At 49.4% G+C, this 19,760-nt stretch overlaps 1 protein-coding gene across 2 annotated transcripts in view; it reads right to left on the bottom strand.

Moving 5' to 3' along the window:
• Positions 1 to 19,760, bottom strand: part of LOC147626240 (uncharacterized) — a 179,584-nt gene that overhangs the window by 56,006 nt on the left and 103,818 nt on the right. The window contains exons 2-3 of one of the 2 annotated variants that reach the window (XM_086816381.1): positions 16,817 to 16,913; positions 16,389 to 16,513 (exon numbers count right to left, since the gene is read on the bottom strand). In XM_086816381.1, the coding sequence (XP_086672507.1) occupies positions 16,389 to 16,464 (76 nt within the window). In that variant the 5' untranslated portion in view covers positions 16,465 to 16,513; positions 16,817 to 16,913. The remainder of the gene's footprint in view (positions 1 to 16,388; positions 16,514 to 16,816; positions 16,914 to 19,760) is intronic. The other variant, XM_086816382.1, reaches the window with a different exon arrangement.

The following is a 19,760-nucleotide window of genomic DNA, read 5'->3' as shown; positions in this document are numbered from 1 at the left end:
AAGCCCCTGCGGAGGCCTGGTCCCAAAAGGTCCCAATAGCGCATAAAAAAGGCAAGCGTCAATCCGTCCTCCCCTGGGCAACTATGGCGCGGCAGGACCCTCAAGGCCTCAGCAAGCTCAACCTCTGAAAGAGGCTCACCCAGAACTTTACGCATACGATCTGTGACCCTCCTCTGCACATGGGCCCACACAGTCTGTCTACAAGCATCCCGAGCCTCAGTGGCTGGCTCCGCTAAAAGCAGGTCTCTATAGAACCCAGTGGCAATGTCTGATCTCCCCGGGCTCAGTAGCTACCGATCCGTCCGGCCTCCCAAGCTGACCGACTCCTGCTCGAGCATGGCGGGGTCCAATGATCTCAAAAAACTCCCTAGTCACTCTATCACCAAGCTGCGTCCACTGAGAGGCCTAGGGACGATAATAAAACTCATGTCTCTGCTCCTCTGCCTCTCTAACCTTTTGGCGTGCCTGGCTCAGCTGGGACGCCACCCACTCACATGCAGGCTGCTGCTCCTGAAGGCGCTGAAGCGAAGCAAGGCTGCGTCTCAGCCGATTCTTCCGCTCGCGAGTCTCTCTCAGCCGTGTCAAAGCTGCAGAGTGCAGAAAAGAGCTAAGCTCGATGAGTGCCTGGGCACACTGGCCTGCTGCATCCTGGTCACAGCACAGACTATCATGCCAGATCCTCTTAATGTCCTCAGCAAGACTAGGATCTGTAAGTACCCTCTCTGGGATCCTCAACTCAGGCTGGGCTCCCGTGTCCGCTCCTCAAATGTCAAAATAACTGGCGCATGGTCTGAAAATGAGGTGCCAATGAGAATGCCAACGGAGCCCCCTCGCTCCCCTAACCAGTCGCCCACATAAAAGCGATCAATCCGTGATAGATTAGTCCCTCCCTGCCGGCGATCCGACCGAGAGAAACTAAGACTATCCTGAGAGCGGGAGAAGGCCCCATGCTGCCATGCATCAGTGATCCTCAGTGACATGCAAAATCGCTCCCAAGCTGCAAGCTCCGTGCCGTGCACTGTAACATGACTGCCTCCCACCCTATCAGTCGGGTCCTCAAGCATGTTGAAGTCTCCCCCGACACACCAATGTGCGGCCTCTGGCAATGTATCCGTAACCTGGGTCCAGAACTCTGCTCTGGCACTAGCATGGTTGGGCGCGTAGACGTTGAACACGCCCAAGAGCTCATCATGCATCCTCAGAATGACATACTGTGCTCTACCAGGCACAATGATCCCTCGATCCACAATGGCCTGCCGCCATACATCTGCAATGACCATGCATACTCCTCCCTGTCCACCCAAAGGGCCAAACCCTGCAGACCAAAAGGTGTCCCATCTACCAAGCATCACCGAACCATACCTCCGGATCCTGCTCTCACCCAAGTGGTGCTCCTGCATCATCAAAATATCAATACTGCCACCAACCAGGCATCTCTGTAGCTCCTGTCTAAAGCAACCACGATAGCGTATATAATGTGCTCCGCCAAGGCCCTGTACATTCCATGAGATGATCCTCATGGATGACCTGCGGAGGTGGATGCTGTCTCAGCCATACGGCGGGCCTTCGCAAGCGGCTTGGATGGAGAATAGTCCCCATCCGAGCGGCTACGAATCTGCCCACCCGCCCGGTGTGCTGCAAGAATCACGGATCAGGTGCCAGTGGCTGTGTCCCATGGCGACTGCCTCCCGCTCAGACAAAGCAACCTCGTAATGCATACATATCCAGGGTCGCGTGCTAAGTCTGCCACTATACAAACAACCAAATGACGAATCCCTGAGGCATCCACACTCTCGGGATCCAAGAAAAAATGAGCCAATTCCCATAGTCGGCCTATCACATCTGTCACCTCCAGATCGCTCACATGGTGGGAAAACTCAACTGCCTGAGTCTTCAAAGTGCTAAGAGCGAGCTCCAGAGTCCACTCCCGGTCGCATGGGCCACAGAGAGGGAACGAGAAGGCCACCGCTGACTCAAGTGCCTCCTCCCCGCAGGCTGGTGGTATCACTACATGAACTCGGATGGGTGCAAGCTCATGGGGGCCCTCTGCTCCAAAAAGCCGTGTGAAGGAGTAATCAAAAGCCTCCGAGCGCTGTCTAGTGCCGAGGCGACTCAACTGACTGCGGATAGATGATATCCGTGAAGCCCGAATCGGCATGGTAAGTCTCCTCTGCGGTGCTCGATCAAGGTCGGCGCTCAGAGCCCTCCGGACTGCAGGTGAACGCCAGGGGACTGCCAGGGCCTCCCGGGGAGCTGAGGCGGGCGGGCGGGCAGGGAGGAGGGGGGAGCGATGGGAGTGGAGGAGGAGCCGCTGCCGAAACCGGAGCGGGGGCGGGAGGCGGCGAAGGTGGAAGCGAGGCGGTAGGGAGGGACGGGGGTGGGGGGGGTGAAGGAGGGGGTGCTGGCATCTCCTGGTCCTCGGTCGCCGCAGGGGTCTCCTCCTGGAGGGGAGCAAAGCTGTTCCTCACGGGAACCCAGTGATGCTGAGACTGTGGCTGCTGCTGCATCGGTCTCTGGGCGTGCTGCTGTGGCTGTCTCCCTCGACGGCACCCCTGTCCAGGCTGCCACTCCGAGGTCTCCGTGGCCTGAGCAGGTGTCCCAGAGGCTGCCTGCCGAGCCGCATCTGTGGGCGTGCCATCAGGGGCCTGCTGCTGCGGTGAGGGTCGGGGTCTCCTGCGAGGACAGGCCTTGGCCAGGTGGCCGACCTGCCTGCAAATAAAGCACTGGTTCGGGAGCCCAGAGAACTCCACTCTCTGATCAATCCATCCCCCCCCTATCCTAGGTAGCTGAATGACCTTCGGAAGGGAGGAGATGTCAGGGACCAACACTCTGACCGACGGTAGCCCTGCTGCTCTGGCCACCACTGAAGCTGCTGTGGGGCCAGTCTCTAGCACCGAACCCACCAATGCTCCTAGCCTAGAAAGGAGCGGCAGGTACTCGCGGCGGAGTCCAGGGAAGCAAACTGTAACATGGAAAAGGCGCTCTCCCTGCTCGGCCGCTGCTGGGTCAAAGCCATGCTGCCAAGGTCTGAAGAATGCCCGAGCACCCCTGATGTCTAGGGGACTCATGGCTAGGACCTTGGCTGCGCTCTGGGCTGTCTCGAACTCGATCTGGTAGTGACCACGGCCCAGTAGCTGAACGTCCAGGATCTTGCCCACGTCTGCAAGAAGGTGGGCCTGGAGAAGATCCCGGATCTCCCCTCTGCTGGGGCGAGTGCCGACTATACGGCAGATGGTGGAATGTGCCTGGAGGCGTTCCACCTCTGCGGCGAGGCTCGCTTCCTCTTCTGGCGAAAGAGAAAGCCTGATGGGGGTATCCTCAGGGGCGGGCGAGGGGGCTGCGGGAGAGGCCCTCTGAGGTGGGGCGGGAGGAGCCTCCATCAGTGTCTGAAGCTAGTCGAAGGCGGAGCGAAAGCGGAAAGTCCTGGAAGAGCCGAGCTACACACAAAGGGCGGAGGGGGAAGCGGAAGGCAAAAAGAAGGAGACCCCAGGGGGCGAAAAAATCAGAAAAAAGGGGGGGAGGCAAGGCGGCGAAGACAAAAAAGAATCCCTAGGGGGAGGCGGAAACAGCACTAAACAGGGGGCGGGGGGAAGATAAGGTGACGACAGCGAAAGGGGGGCGGGGCGGCAGGCGCTGCAGCGCAGGGTCGCGCAGTGCAGCCAGGCGGGGGAGAACGGGGCAGACGCGAGAGCAGGCGCGGGGGGGGGGGGGGGGGGAGCAGATGTGATGGCGGGAGAGGGGGGAAGCGTGCAGACAGCGCGAGCAGGGGGGGGGCGTGAGCTTCAGCGAGCGGATTTAATTCAATTCTAACCAACCAAGGTTATGTGAATAGTCCAACTGAAAGCACGTTGTATGTGAAGAAAACTGGTGCCGATATTCTCATAGTCATCTTGTATGTAGATGATATGCTCATAACACGGACTAGCACAAAACAAATTTCAGATTTCAAGGCTGATTTGAAAGCTGAATTTGATATCTCAGATTTGGGGCCTTTACACTACTATCTTGGCAGAGAGTTTATGCATAGAGATGATGGCATTGTTATGTAGCAACTAAGTACATAAAAAGTTTGCTAAAAAGGTTTCATGGAAGAATGTAAGCCAATTTTTACTCCAGTAGAACCAGGTGTACGGCTTACTATGCATGATATTGGTGAGCCTTGCATTTACAGCCAGGCAGTGGGATGCCTCATTTACTTGTGTAACACGAGGCCTAACATATCTTTTGGGGTGTCTCTATTGAGCAAATTCATGCATAGCCCAGGCACAAAGCATTGGCAAGCAGTCAAATGCATTTTCCGTTATCTTCAAGGTACCCTGGATCTTGGTTTGTTCTATCCCAAGGGGGGCAACTTGCAACTTTATGCATACAGTGATTCAGATTGGGCTGGTGATTATGATACCAGGTAATCCACCAATGGGAATTGTTTTTTCCTCGGTAGTTCATGCATATCTTCGTTGAGTAAAAAGTAACCCACTATTGCCACATCTACTTGTGAGGCTGAGTACAGGGCAATCTTCACAGCTACAGTAGATTGTGTATGGTTGAGGAGATTATTGGCTGATCTTCGTGAGTGTTAGCAAACACCCACCACCATTCTCAATGATAGCCAGAGCGCTATGGCCGTGGCACGAAATCCCGTATTTCATGCACGTACCAAGCACATTGAGATTCGTTATCACTATGTCAGAGAGAGGTTACATGCAGGGGAGATCAGTTTATCTTACTACCCTACATAGGATAATGTTGCAGATCTGTTCATAAAGGCTTTACCTCGAGAGAAGTTCAGCTTTCTGCAAAGCTTTGGGCTTCCTCTCATACAAAGAGTGATTTGCTACCTTGTAGAGGTTCACACTTCCACTACAAAGGGGATTTGTAGACATATGCTCACTTATAGTAGTGCTACGTGTAAAAAGGGCTTAACCAAGGACACTTTTTCCCATGTGGTTTTTCCCCTTGGATATCAAGTGTGAAAGGACACTCTATCCATATAACTTTAGTACTTCTATATTATATGGATGGGACTTACATGCAAGGATTGACTTGCATTTGTGATCATCACACACTTTGTGTCTTGCTCTCTCTCTCTCTCTCCGAGAAAGATGGACAGCTTCTATGCATGAAGCTCGGCTACAGGGAAGCCTTCACCAAAGCATGGAGAGCCGGGAAAGACTCAACACGCAAGCGAGCCCTCATCCTACAGTTTGCAAGAGAGACGGAGAGGGTCACCTTCATGAGGAAGAGGGTGATTCTACGAGGATTACAGGGAGATCCCATCTATTTGGATGACGACCTTACAAGGATGCAGATAGAACACAGGAAAACATGCATGCCGAGAGTCCTACAGGCCCGGAAAGAGGGCAAGAGAGCATTCTATCGCGATGGCCGTTGTCGTGACGTGGGCGGTATCGCTGGGCAAGTGCGAGACTTCTGGTTGTGAGAGTAGCTTCAAATCCCAGCAAGGAAACAGAATATTTATCTCTTCAAGGGGAACCACCAGCAGAGGCTGGAACCATAATATTTACATACCAAATCTCAGCAAGACATATGAGTTATACCAATCTTTCTCGGTGAAGGAGTGATTGGCTTGGCGGCATCCTCACCACTTATACTTAAGGCCAAATGTGGGGGCCTTGCATCACTTCTCTTTCTCTCCAAAGAATCTGTGTTACGGAGCTTTTGCAGCTTGCTTTGCACCAATTTGACAGATGCACGATTGCCAGCAGCCAACGCGTACATCAAAGGAGTTTGGCCAACCGAATCCTTCGCACTGGTCCATGTCATTGCCCATGACTCTTCTGGAGCATTTGTCAATGCATCCACGACACCATCAGCAGCACCCATGCTAGCAGCAACATGAAGAGGTGTAAGCCCATCATAACTGGGTGTATCAGGCCTGTCTGCTATGACAATGGGAAAAGTATTTCCCTTAAGCCGGTGTCCCTCCACCTCGATAAAACTATGCCCCATATTATTGAAAGGTCCCACACAAAAGGTAATATCATCTGGCATCAAACCTTCCAGTAGCATCAGTAAAAAAAAATCCAAAGCGTTCTCATTATATCGATTCTGAGCAAGCGCAGAAATCATGGCATTCCAAGACACGATATCTCAAAAAGGCATTCTTTCAAAACCAATCCTTACATCATACATGCTCTCAAATTTCCCATACATGTTGAGGAGGGTGTTCCCTACTACAAGGTCTACCATAAGCATAAAAACTCCATAATTCACACCACACTCATATACAGAGGCTTCGAGACCTGGCTCAGCCTCAGCTCGTCTTATTGAACCTCATTTACAATATGAACATATGTACTTAGGCATCATATAATGACTCAAGTCGTGGCACTTAATCCCATACATCTAGATTTATATTTAATGGCCTCACATGCATGGTTTCACACCATAGACGTGCCGTGGCACAACACCGTGTCATAATCGATGGCAAGGCCACCGATTAGCGCCAGGCGGCCTATGGGACATCGGCTATGGAGGATCCAAATCCACAGATACACAGCAGTTTGGAACTGCAGTGGAGCACTTTGGACACATCCTGGGAGGATGGAGGAGGTCATGGAGGGACGGGACATCATACTACTTACAGAGACGCACCAAAGCCCAGAGAGGGGGCTACCCAAAGTAGAGGGCTATCAGTGAGAGTTTACATACAGGGGGACCAACGACAGAGCACATCGAGAGGATCTGGAGGTATAGCGGTACTCTTCAAGCGAGAGCTACAGGAGCACCTACAGGTGGTAGCACGTGACCAAGAGGCTAGATACATGTGGATTAGACTGCAGCTCTCAGCAGACAGGGTGTTATACGTTGCTCTATGCTACTTCTCTCCTAGAGGATCGAGATATGCCATGACAGCAGAGGATGAGAGTAGAGGCGGGGAGGAGGACACAGGGCCATTGGGAGAGTCACCATATGCAGCCCTTTCGGATGAAATCATACACTACTCCAACCTGGGGGAAGTCCTCCTTATGGGGGACTTCAATGCACGGACACAGAGCCGACAGTGCGACATTTATGATTTCGAGCACCCCGACAGGACATGGGGCCGGATAACACCAGATATGGTCATCACTTGAGCTGGGAGCGAGACACCATCTCGTTATTTATAACGGGATGAGACAGTGGCAGGATTCGGGAGCACTGACATGCTTTCCACGATCAGGGGGGGGGGGTAGCACAGTGGACTACATCATGGGTCCATGGAGACCACACAGGAAGTGACATCTTTCACCATCCCCCCTTGTCCTATTGGTGCACATCACACGTACCTCTTACTGTCACTGGCGAGCTCCACACCAGCACCCAACAGCCCACACAAGCATCGCATACAACTTTCTACTTCACCCATGACTTGGCAGACATATATGAGCATCATGTATATGACCGGCTATTCCAGATGGATCCCTTGTCACCTCCAGACACACTCACCACCCAACTGTCATCTCTACTACATACGGCCGCCACCCGCAGTTTCCCCCATCATACACACATTGCACACACATAGATCTGGGAGCATGCCCCAGAATCGGTGGTATGATGATGAGTGGAGAGAGCTATATAGACACCTCCGTGCCCAGAGAGCACTGGGGACCATTACACAGAGACATGTGAGCCGACAAATGAGGATCCTCACACGCCGTAAGAGGCGTGCATATGAGGGAGGCACAGTACTTGGATATATACCACCTACTCATGAGCAGAGATGCAGCCACTGCATGGCGCAGGATGAGAGAGCCTCGCCCTCGTACCCCGATTGAGGATCCACACACATGGCTTTTGCAAAGAGCCTCTACCATATCCCTCGGCAGCCGCCCATACCACAGCCACAGGAATCCCGCCCTACCACCTCTACTTTCTTTACCGCCTCGATGGTAGAGAGAGCTATCCGCCGGTTACACAGCATGGGAGATCGGCTGACCACACAGGTATACAGAGTGAGCATCTTATTTATGCAGCTGACACACTAGGACCCTTTGTTGCTCACCTCTTTAATAGGTCAATGGTGGAGGGCCTACCAGCCGAGTGGACTATGCACACCATCGTGCCTCTCCACAAAGCGGGAGACATGCTAGACCCCAGCAACTACGGGACTTTATGGCGCAGTGCTCGAGGCAGAGTTGAGCTCATATGCAAAGAAGGAGGGACTGCGAGCACCAAGGCAGGCTGGATTCCGACGAGCTTTCTCCACTATTGACCATATATTCACTCTGAGATGTCTGATTGACCAGGCTAGGGCACGGGAGAAGAGATTATACTGCTGCTTTGTGGATTTCCGCAAAGCATTTGACACGGTGCCACGAGAGAGACTCTTCCAGCGCCTACAATCATTGGGGATCCCATCAGAGATGGTTTGGGGCATCTATGCTTTATATGAGCAAGTCTTCGGGCACATACGATGCCCAGGGGGGCTATCTAATGTTGTTGCTAGCACCATAGGTGTGAAGCAAGGATGCCCACTCTCTCTTACACTATTTGGGCTATACATCGATGAGGTGGCTGACTTCATTGGTCACGGTGGTGGGGACGGGGTAGACATCTCAGGTACCACAGTCCACATTATGCTACATGTAGATGATATTATTCTCGTCTCTGAGTCGCGGATGGGACTACAGCACCATCCCCATGCACTCGATGACTTATGCACACAAAGGGGGCTTACAATGAACCTTGGGAAAACCAAGGCCATGATTTTCCACACCTCAGGGCCGGTTCCACGACAGGCCACCCATCTTCACACTAGCAGGAGGACAGGTAGAGATGGTAGACTCATATTTGTACCTAGGGATTACATTTACGACTCCGCCATGAAGATTTACTATGGCACATGCAGCCAGGGATAGACTGACACGAGGGTATGCAGCTCTGGCCATGCTAGAGAGACAGTGTCACTACGCACACTTCGAGGAGCCCCGCACGAAGGGGTGGTTGTTTGACACACTAGTCACCCCTGCTTTGATGTATGCTGCAGCAGTATGGGCACCTGGGCTCGCCACCTCCACATGGTCTCAGATAGAGAGGCCTTAGATTCTCATTCTCTCACGGATGATCCACAGCAAACCCTCCATCCCACATGACATTGTCCGGACGGAGTTTGCTGCACCTCCTATGCAAGAAGAGGATCTGCTTCATACACAGGATCAGAGATATGCCATCAGATCGACTCTCACATAGAGCTTTTGAGGCGTGCAGGCAGCTCGCAGAGAGTGGCGATAGGAGATCATGGATACAGTGGCTCACTCAGCATGGTCTTGACATAGATCACCTGCCACCTTTACAGTAATGATATACATGCACCACACATCCAGCTCTCTCACAGTGAGACGAACAGAGTCCTTCGGCAAGATTTATAGCAACGATACACTCAAGAGACTTGGATTACACCCAGTCAGCCTCTAGCACCGAAGATGCTATACTACAGAGATCAGTTTATGCATATCTCAACGGATGGATTCATACAGAGACCTGGATACATGGATGTGTACATGCCTCACAGTGCCCGAGTGGTGATTGGCCAGCTCATCAGAGTGTCATCACACCAGCTTGAGATTGAGACAGGTAGGGCAGCACGGATCCCCAGAGCAGAGAGGATATGCAGACTATGCCAGGAGGAGGTTGAGAGTGAGGAACATTATGTATGCAGATGCACAGCATATAGTGTCATTAGAGAGAGATACACCACCATCTTCAGTGGACATCCCTCACTCCGCCAGATCACGGAGTCTGCAGACCAGTGCAGATTTGGCCAGTTCTTGCTAGAGACACAGCACCATAGAGAGACACTGCCTACGGACTCATACCACACGGAGAGGTGGACGACAGTTCGAGCTCACTGATTTCTTCCAGAGATCTATCTCAGTGCCTATCGTGACACAGGAGGGGGTTACACTTCAGCGCGTTGCGGACCTCCGAGCCAGATGGAGACCGAGAGCACCAGGCTACCAGACTCCCAGACTACATCAGAGGGAGATCACAGAGATACGGGCTCGACATCAGCACCATATCCAGGAGCAGCTAGCTCACTTACACTCACACCCAGAGATCATGCTCCGAGGTATTTTTGCCTCGCCATCGCCTCTGTATCACATATTACACCCCCATTGTGGTACTGGTTGGAGCCAGACAGATCTGCATTGCATTCTTGTATACCCTGCGCATATAGGTTGCATACTGAGTCTCTAGTAGTAGTGCTCCATCCATCACACCCCCCCACTAGCTCAGTAACTTTATTTCATGTTCATTTTGTCCTTTTTTTTTCTGGACATCCAGAAGACATTGACAGTTGTACATTGATTTGTCTCATAGGTCAAGTTCGGCCTCTAGTAGACGTTAATACAACTTTCTTTCTTTGTTCTTTCTTTCTCTTTGTGTGAGCTTCATGTTTCTGCAGCTAACCCTAATCTGCACGAAACCCTAATCTGTGTGTGAGTGTGTGAGTCCCAACAACTAGCTCTACATCAGTGTAACATTTATACTCTAGGAATACCTCTTTTAGGTATATTTTGTCGTATGCCGTGACCCCATTGTGAGCCCCAGTCCGAGACATGCCAAGCATGAGCAGTCTCCACAGCCATAGAGTCTGCATGTGTCAATCCTCTTACACACTTGGAGAATTCATCAGATAGGTTCATGTAGAGGTCAACCTCATCTTTAGTCATTGTATTAGCAAGCATGTAGAAGCTTAGGGACATGTAGATGCATGTGAAGCATGCCTATGGGCCAGCCAAAGGCCAGCCCATGCCCATGGGGCACAGCAGGCAGCCTGACCAGCCCATAAAAGGGGCTAAGGTGCAGCCTATGCCTGCCTCCAATCAGCAGTCGGCCAACATAAGATGCCTACAGGAATGAGTCAGCCAGCATAAGAACCACCATAAGCAACAGGCCGGGTGTGCTCAGTCTTGTAACACCTTGGTAAAGATGTACAGTACAAACACTCAAGCTCCGAAGATGCAGCTAGTTGAGTATAAATGATTACTCGCTGAAGGTTAACGGTCTTACAGATGCACTTGCTCTATTGGATCACCAGTAGATGATGATATGGTATCGGTGACCTTGAATGGTCTTGGCAAGGAATACAACCAATTTCAGACCTCAATCAAAGTTCAAGGGAACTTTCTTAATTTTCAGGAATTGATTGCTCTCCTTGCCGAGATACATATTGGGGGAGGTTCATCCTTTGGAATTCACATGAGCAGGCCTTCTACTGAGATACAGGTAGAGGTAGAGGCAGATCATCATCTAGAGGCCGAGGTGACAACCATACCACAGTCACCACACTCTCGGGCAGGTGGGTTCACCTTCGCCAACCGTAATCTGGTTTTCTGGTTTTCATTTTGTGCCTAGGTTATCCCATCAAATGCTTTGCCCGGAGAGAGTGCTAGAGGACTTGTTTTCTTTTTATGCATGGGTTATCTCGCCGAATGCTTTGCCTAGGAGGTAGTGGCAAGGGACTTGTCTCAGCTACGTGTTCGTGGGAGTTGTCTTGCCAAATGCTTTGCCCGGGGGATAGGATCACCAGACATATGCTTTCATTCTGGTCCAGCATTCATGGGGATGGTTTATGGAGTAGTCGTGGGAGACCTATCGATGGGTAGTTGGGTCCTCCACACCCCATCCCTCATCTCCACTGTCTCAACCTCCAACCGGCCATCACCTCCATCTTCATCAACTATACGACCTCAACAGTGGCCACCTCCTCCTACCCCTCCCTTCTCTCTAATTCTCCAAGCTCTCTGGCTATCGCGATCTGGTGCCTTTCGATCTCTCCGACCCGTCCACCATCAGTGCGCTCCGAGCTTCTCCGACTCTCCAAGCTCTCCAGCCGTTGTCACCGTCAGAGCCCTCCGACCATAGTCACAAGGGATGGGGAACGGTGACGGGGGACGGGGACGGGGACGGGACGTGTGACGGCCATAAGTAGGGAACGGGGACGGGGGAGGCAACAGCACTCAAAAAATACATTTTTTTTTTAAATTTTTCTTCTCTACACTTATTCTACTTTGGAAGTACATCAAAATGAGCACAAATTTACACTAAAATGGTAAGCTTTTGAGTCATATTAATAATTAAGTAGATACAAAATGAGTCATGACTCAAGAGTCAAGACTCAGGAGTCGGGACTAAGCCTTAAGAAGGCAAAATACATGGACGGACTCAAATGAGTCAATGACCAAAAAGTGCTGAAGACTAGAGGCTAGAGGCTAGAGCTAAGTAGTAAGGCCCATGAATCATGATCCATGAATGATCATCCATGTGAAGTGCTCGCCTCATGGTCATGGGTAGCTTGTGCCAAAGAAGCATCAAGCTCATCCTCAGTCTCATCGTCACTGGCATGAAGCTCTTGCACCTCATCCTCTTGTTGCTCTTCTTGTTGACTCATCTCCCACTCGGTGAAGGAATCTGCCTTCTTGGTCACGCTCTTGCAAAGCATTCGCAAGTTCGCGCTGACGAAGACAAGGTCATTGGCACGCTCTACCCCGAGTCGGTTCCTCTTCCTAGAGGCAATGTGGCTGTAGGTACTCCAAAGTTGCTCCAAGCAAGAGGAGCTGACGGCCTCGCTAAGTATGCGGATGGCAAGCTGCTGCAGCTACGGTCCATCCGAACCAAAGTCCTCCCACCATAGAGCAGCACCAACTTTGGAGCGGTCAACCTGTGCATCATGACAGCCATAAGAGCCATGAAATGACCTGTACATTGAAAGCTTGTCCCTGATCTTGCGCCTAACCGATGCATCAGGCACAAGACGATCCAAGATGATCCTCCATCCAGCGCTCACCTCCCGGTCGCTCTCCTGCTTGTTGCCTTGGAATTCTGGGTCCACCACATAAGCTGCTGCATGCAATGGAGAGTAGTAGGAATTCCACCTTCCTAGACACAAGGCATGGATCTCCTCGTATCTGTCTTCGTCAGGCACGAAGTCTTTCAACTTTTCTATCATGCGATCCATGGCCTCGTAGACCTTGCCTATGCATGGTTGCATAGCGTCTACAATCCTCAATAGGTGGACTATGGGCCTCACCATAGCATCTGTGGTCTTCACACGCTCCCACCAAGAGGCGTCATCCGCCCGTAGCCTACACTCTTGGCCAGTGTTTGTATGGGACTCTTGCATGGCAACAAACTCGTCGCTAAGGAAAAGCCCCCTCAAAGCACCGCTACAATCCTTCAACCGGCCCAACATGAGAAAGTTGTAGGCAAACCGGGTGTCGGAATATTTGAGGAGAGAGAGACAGGACCTCTTGTTGAACTCATGCCAAAGTCTTTGGTGGTTGAGGACAAAGGAGACCATGGTGTTGGCCTCCTCAATGAGCGGGCTGATCCATGGTAATGCCCCGATGTCCTTGAGGAGGTTGTTTAGGCAATGAGCCATACAAAAGGACACCATGACATGTCCATACATACCTTGGAGAATAGCTCCCGCCGCCCTATTGGAAGGCTCCCTATCCGCAACAAAGCCCACTACATGCTCGGGGCCAACGATCGCCATGGTGGTAGCCCACTCCGCCGCAAGCACATCCGCGCTCTTCCCAGTGCCGGATGCATCATGAGATGAGATGAAGTACATCTCTCCGCGGGAATATGCAACCATGCCATGAATACTCCTCTTGCGGGTGTCACTCCATCCATCCACAATGAGGGAGACTCCGTTCCTCTCCCATTGCCGCTTTGTGTTGTCGGCCGCTTGCTCTACAATGCGCTTCTCCTTCTCGAGCAATGTAGTGCGCAAGCTCTCGGATGAGGGGGGGCGTATAGGTTGAGCCATACTCCCCAATCTTCTTAACCATGACCTTGAAGTATTCCGACCTATTCAAGAAAGTAATTTACTAATGAGAAGGGGACTAGGATGATGAAAACATGAATGATGAATTGGCAATGATCGATTGCACTTACCTAGCCGCTTGAAAGGCAATGTGGTCGTGGAAGAAGAAGCGGGCCACCGCCATATCCACCTCCTTCTTCAACTTGGGGTTCCAATTCTCCCCAAGTGTAGATTGTCGCCGTGGGCCACGTAATGATTGAGAGGCCGTGGAGATGGAGGGTGCCAGTGTCGTGGATGGAGTAACATTCTGACTTGATGGTGAAGGTGATGGTGTGCATGATCCCGATCCACCACATGACTCCATTGTAGAGGCTTGAGTTCCTCTCCTCTCCCCATCGTCGCGGGATCCACGGCCACTCGTGGTGTCCTTCTTGTCGCTTCGACCGCTTCGTACACGCTAAGCTTGTCAAGAAGTTCCCGTCTCTTCTCGGGCGTGACATTCGTACAAAACCTCACCTCATGCCCACTGTCATGCAAGAGGTGGGCTCGCACTTTGTCGGCGCCACCCGTTCGCCGGTACGGACAAAGCTTGCATACCCATGGCCGAGAACCGCCTCCATGAACGGATGTGGTGTAGTTAACCTCCTCCCACCATGTTCATCCCGTGGTCCTTCTACGAGAAGCCCCGGCACGTGAGGAGGATGCCATGGTTGAAGATGGCTTGACTCTTGAGCCTTGAGGAATGAGAGAGAGAGAGAGAGAGAGAGCCTTGAGGAATGAGAGAGAGAGAGAGAGAGAGAGAGAGAGAGAGAGAGCCTAGAGGCTTGGAAGTTGGAAGAGTCAAGACTCAAGAGGCTTGAGGGAGAGGTGAGAGCCTAGGCCCTAGAGCTTGGAACTTGGAAGTTGGAAGAGAGAAGAAGCTTGAGCCTTGAGAGTTGTGAACTGGTGTGTGCTTGTAGCCTTGTAGAGGCTTGTTCTTATATAGATAGGCAAGAGAGAGAGAGGAAAGCCTCAAGGGCAAGAGAGAGAGAGAGGGCCAAGCCTCAAAGAGCCAACAGCCATAAACGGCTAAAAACGGAAAATCCCCCCATCCAGCCTCGGCCCATGGGTTAGCCAACCTCCCAAACCACTATATTGGTGGGATTCCTTTATAAAAATTTGGTTCCGTTTTGCCCGGGTACCGAGGAAAAGAGTTCCCAAGCCCCCTAGCCGGCGTTTCAAGTAAAATTCAAGGTAGTGGCAGGCGCAACGACTCTCTGCCGTCCCCACACAGCGCCGTCCCCGTCCCTGCGCCATCCCCGTCGCCGTCCCCTGTGAGAAACGTTTCGTGGGGGACGTCCGTCCGTCCCTGTCCGTCCCTGTGCCGTCCCGAATCGCCGTCCCGGCGTTCCAAGCCTCCATCCCCTCCGTCCCCTGTGACTATGCCTCCGACCCCTCTAACCCCACCAACCTCCGTCATCGCCGGTGCTCTTTGTGCTCTCTATGCCCTCCGACTCCACTGGCTGCTACCATCATCGCTGCCAGTGCTCTTCAAGCCCCCTGACTTCTCCAACTGTTGACTCCATTGATGGCCATGTCCACTCATGACGTGCATGGCCACCCTAGGCCAAGTGATACTCATGGCTCGCACAACTCCCTCCCTTTCCCAAGGTGAGGGGAGATCTTCCTTGAGAACTATCTCCCCTTCTGCGATGGACTCTAGATCGGAAGCTCTTTCTTGTATTGATATCAAGATGGGCATGGATATAGAGGTAGCCTTGGTGTGACCTAGAGGATTGTAAGGACAGTGTGTGTGGATGGATATGAGGGTATTGTGAAGTGTACGCACCGTGTAAGAATACCTCCTCTCTTTGAGCTGTGAGGAGGGTCTATGGATTGTAAGAGTTTCTTGTCTAACGTACGTGGTGTTTGACCATCTATCTTGCATTTTCATGCTATGAGAAGTGGTGTGGTGTGAGTGAGAGCGAGGTTAACTTGAGAGGTTATGCAATGCAAGGTAGTCAGGTAGCACAGTAATAGACAGATCTCAAGCAGAGGACCTTCAGGTCTAGATAGTGAGCAACGACTAGTCCTTGGCGGGTATACTTCCCAAAGAGAACCCTCAACTCCCTCCTCCATCTCCTCCTCCTTCCTCCGTGAATTTATCTGTAGCTATTCCAATCAAGCGGAGAGTGACAAAGTCATCGACACACTCTCCTCGTTATTCATTGAACATGTAACCACGCAGTACACTAGCCTATTTTCTTTTGGTATTTCTTTTGTTTCCATGTTTAAGACCTTCAGTTTACACATAACATATGTGAAACTTTGTCTCATAGACTTACTGGGTCTTTGATAAACGTTAATAAAATATTTCTTTCTTTCTCTTATTTTGTGTGCGCATGTGCATGTCCCCTCCCCCTCCTCTCTGCCCCTCTGGTGAACCTTTTTAGACATTGATTTCTGTTGTCTTCCAAAAATAAACAATTAATTTTTGACATTTTTCCCATCTTGTCATAGGGCAGAAAATTTCAAAAGAAAAGGTAGATCAGCTGAAATGAAAGACTTCACATCGATTAAAAGATAAAGCTTTAACAAAGGCCTGAATTTCTTTGTCAATTGTGAAGGATACTTTCTATACTCTGCTGTGAATTGTTCAACTTCCTCAGCTTTTCAGCTAAAATCTGGTTATTGAATGCACTGTTCATCCTCCTGAAAAAAAATCTTTATGAAGAACTGAACTAGCACATACCACACCTGCCAATATAAATTCATGTTAGAAAATACAAAGCTCAGCTTACCCAAGTACCACATTGCCCAGCAGGGAGCATGAGGTCAAACCCACACACACACCCACGCACACAAGGCTAGTGCATTTAATATCTTCAAGACAAATACTTCACGTTCTATTCATGAGAACCAAAGGAAGATGACTTAACACAAAATGTATACGCAATGGTCGAAAAAAAAAATGAAATGAGAAATAACTTCCTGAAAATTGGTGAGACAAGTTAACATATAAGAATACACATGACACAAAACACGAATCAAAAAAGTCACCTCTACTTTTGAATCTTGAATAAAAGGAAGGATGGGAGAATGTTGCTTTGTGTTGATCACATGGCCCTCTACAAGCTCATCAGGGTTGTAGAAACTTCTGAAATGTGTGTTCCAACGTTACAACCATCAGAGAAAAGGTTCCATGTGCCAATATAACTGGCAGAAGTAGTTTTGAGACAAGAAATAGAGACCCACAAATTTAGGTAGGAGGAGGTATTCTAGAGCCTTGTAGATATAAGAAACCTCAAAGAAGAAGAATCTTTGAGGAAGGAAACATATACCATTAGAAAGTTCACATTATTGCCCAAGCATAGTCACAAGAAATGTTAAAAGTTTTTTGCGCTTCTAGATTTTTGAGATGTTGTTTCAAAAAGTTTCATCCCTTCAAAAAAAAAAATGCAACAGCTTTCTTACAAATTTTTTTTTTTTTTCAGGAAAGAGACTTCTATTAAGTATGAAAAAAATCATACAACAGCTATAAGCCAGAATAGAATAGAATCACCCCAATATGCAAGGTGATTTCAACCACTGAGGAGCATCATGATGCCATGAGAGACCTATGGGACTAGAGGAAAAGAAAATGCCATGGTCCCACTCCCGCATAAATACAACATGCTTTGCCTGCACGGAATGAGAGGACCCCTTAATACAAGCCCAAGTAGCCATGAGAGTATGGATGATATCACCCCATATAGTACTAATGCAGTGAGACCCAAAAATCTCGACACCCTCAATAGCCTCCGTGCATCTAGCTCTCCAGATCTGCCACGCTGTAATACTGGCAACAATCTCCCAAACTTTCTTACAATATTCAATTATAGTATTTATGAATATAATATACAAAAATATCTATATATGATAACAGTCTCAGTTGTAATCATAACAATCTTAAATATTATTTGAACTACAACCTATTAATAGATATAATAAAATTCATATAAATATTACAAACACCTTAAACAAACATGAAATGAATCTATTTATAAAAACCCCCCAAAAAAAAAAACCAAATCAAAATATCATTATATGTTATATATGATAGGTATCTTTTTTTTCTCGGAAAAAAGATCCTTCTATTAGCTACATGAAAAAAACCAGTCAATAGGCTGAATTACAAACATAGAACCTCTAAAAGAGGACAAAACGAAATCAGTTTCAAGCAAGCAGAGATGCGTGCATATGTATTATCCAATGGATATATCTCCCGTTCCTAGAACCTATAAATAGCAGGTCTTCCCAAGCACAGAATTCGTCAGTAGGAAGCCTAAACTGGGATCCCTGATAGTGGGTTCCACGTCTTGGCCACACTACGGGTGACACAAGGCCTGGCCTCCCGTATGTGATGCGAGTCCTAGACTGAGTATGAGTGACACAAAGCTCCCTGGCCTCCCGTACCTTGGTGTGAAATAGGGAAAGACCACTTGGGCGGTCAAACGGTGACACCTCCCCGGCTTCTAAACAATTGACCTCAATTGAAAAGCCTCCAAATATGCCTGAAGAAGCTATGGGTAATCTTTGAAGCAATCTTCATCAACCCATTTTGTGTCGATTGGCAAATAGTTCTTTAACTCCACAAGGTATCTCATAGAAGCTTACCAACAGGTAGCTTTCTCTCCTTATGAAACACAATCTGTTCAGGTTGAAGAACTTCCTCTAGCTCATCAACCTCTAACGACTCTTTTGTGACAGGCTCTTCAGGCTCTGGCCCAACATACTTCCGCGATAGACTCACATGAAAGGCATTTAGAATCCTCCAATGATTAGGCAATGCAAGCCAGAAAGCAACCCCACTGTTCTGCTGAGACATGCGGGGGATTGATCGTAGTAAAAGAAACTTAGGCTTAACTAAATTGCACTTAATTATACTTAAGAGATAGACAATGGTGTCAATGCAATGCAATGCAGCTATATTATATGCAATGGTTACAAACTAAGATCTATGAATAGATCTATGCTAAATATCCTTCTCAGAATGAGAGAGATATGCTGAATGCTGATGATGATGACTGATTCCTTCTCCAATGCTGAGGTCCACCCTTGGATGCCGGCTTTCCTCTATGTAGGAGGTAGGAGATGATGACTGATGTTGTCTACTGTCTATATGCTGAATATACTGCTGATCTATTGATTCCCAATGCTCCGAAGGAAGGAAAATGCTGAGGAGAGAAGATATCTAATGCTGATTATGATGCGCTTCTTATATATGCTGTAATGATGCTGGTCGGGTACCTATAGTGCAGTCGGCTAGGTGTCAAGACCTTCACGACTTCATTAAATGTTCATTATCTATTGTCGGCTGCCATAAATGCCCACGACCTGTTATGCCGAGTATTCTAAATGCTTTTAAATACCTTATGTGCATGATGTAGGAGCTGAAACAGTCCCATGCATGCTTGAATGTTCAGATTAATGCTTGGATAAATGGATTAATGCCTGTAAAATACTTATGAATGCTCTGATATGCCATGTCACTTGTACACCTTCTGGGTGTGCACATGACATCTGCTTGATCACCTTAAAAGGTCCATAATGCCGGGTAGAGAGCTTAGGGCATGCTCCCTCCTTTCTTGGCCTCTTACGCAATCTTGCTTTCTCAAATTTCAGCAAAAATCATTCTCTTTGATTTCCACCTCTCTTCTATGCTTGTAGGCAGCCCTCTTATGCTTATCTAGTGAACAAGCAATGGTTGTCCGCACTTGTGCAAAGGTAACATCAAGATCTCTGACATACTCATCAATCTCATCCTTAGTGCGTAGGATGGGAGGCAATATCACTTTGCCATAAACAATCTCAAACGGGGCCTTTCCCTAGAAGCATGCACTCTGTTGTATGCAAACTCTACCAGCGGTATAAGTACTTCTCCCAAACTGTTTTCTAATCTGCAACATAGCATTTGAGGAGATCCAACATAGCTGAATTTGCAACCTCACTTTGCCCATCCGTT

This window comes from Cibotium barometz, chromosome 22 (genome assembly GCF_041138505.1).
Source record: "Cibotium barometz isolate CiBa-2024 chromosome 22, ASM4113850v1, whole genome shotgun sequence".
Taxonomy (NCBI): Eukaryota; Viridiplantae; Streptophyta; class Polypodiopsida; order Cyatheales; family Cibotiaceae; genus Cibotium; species Cibotium barometz.
Note: the sequence above shows the minus strand (reverse complement) of the source record. Positions and strands in the feature narration are given on the sequence as shown.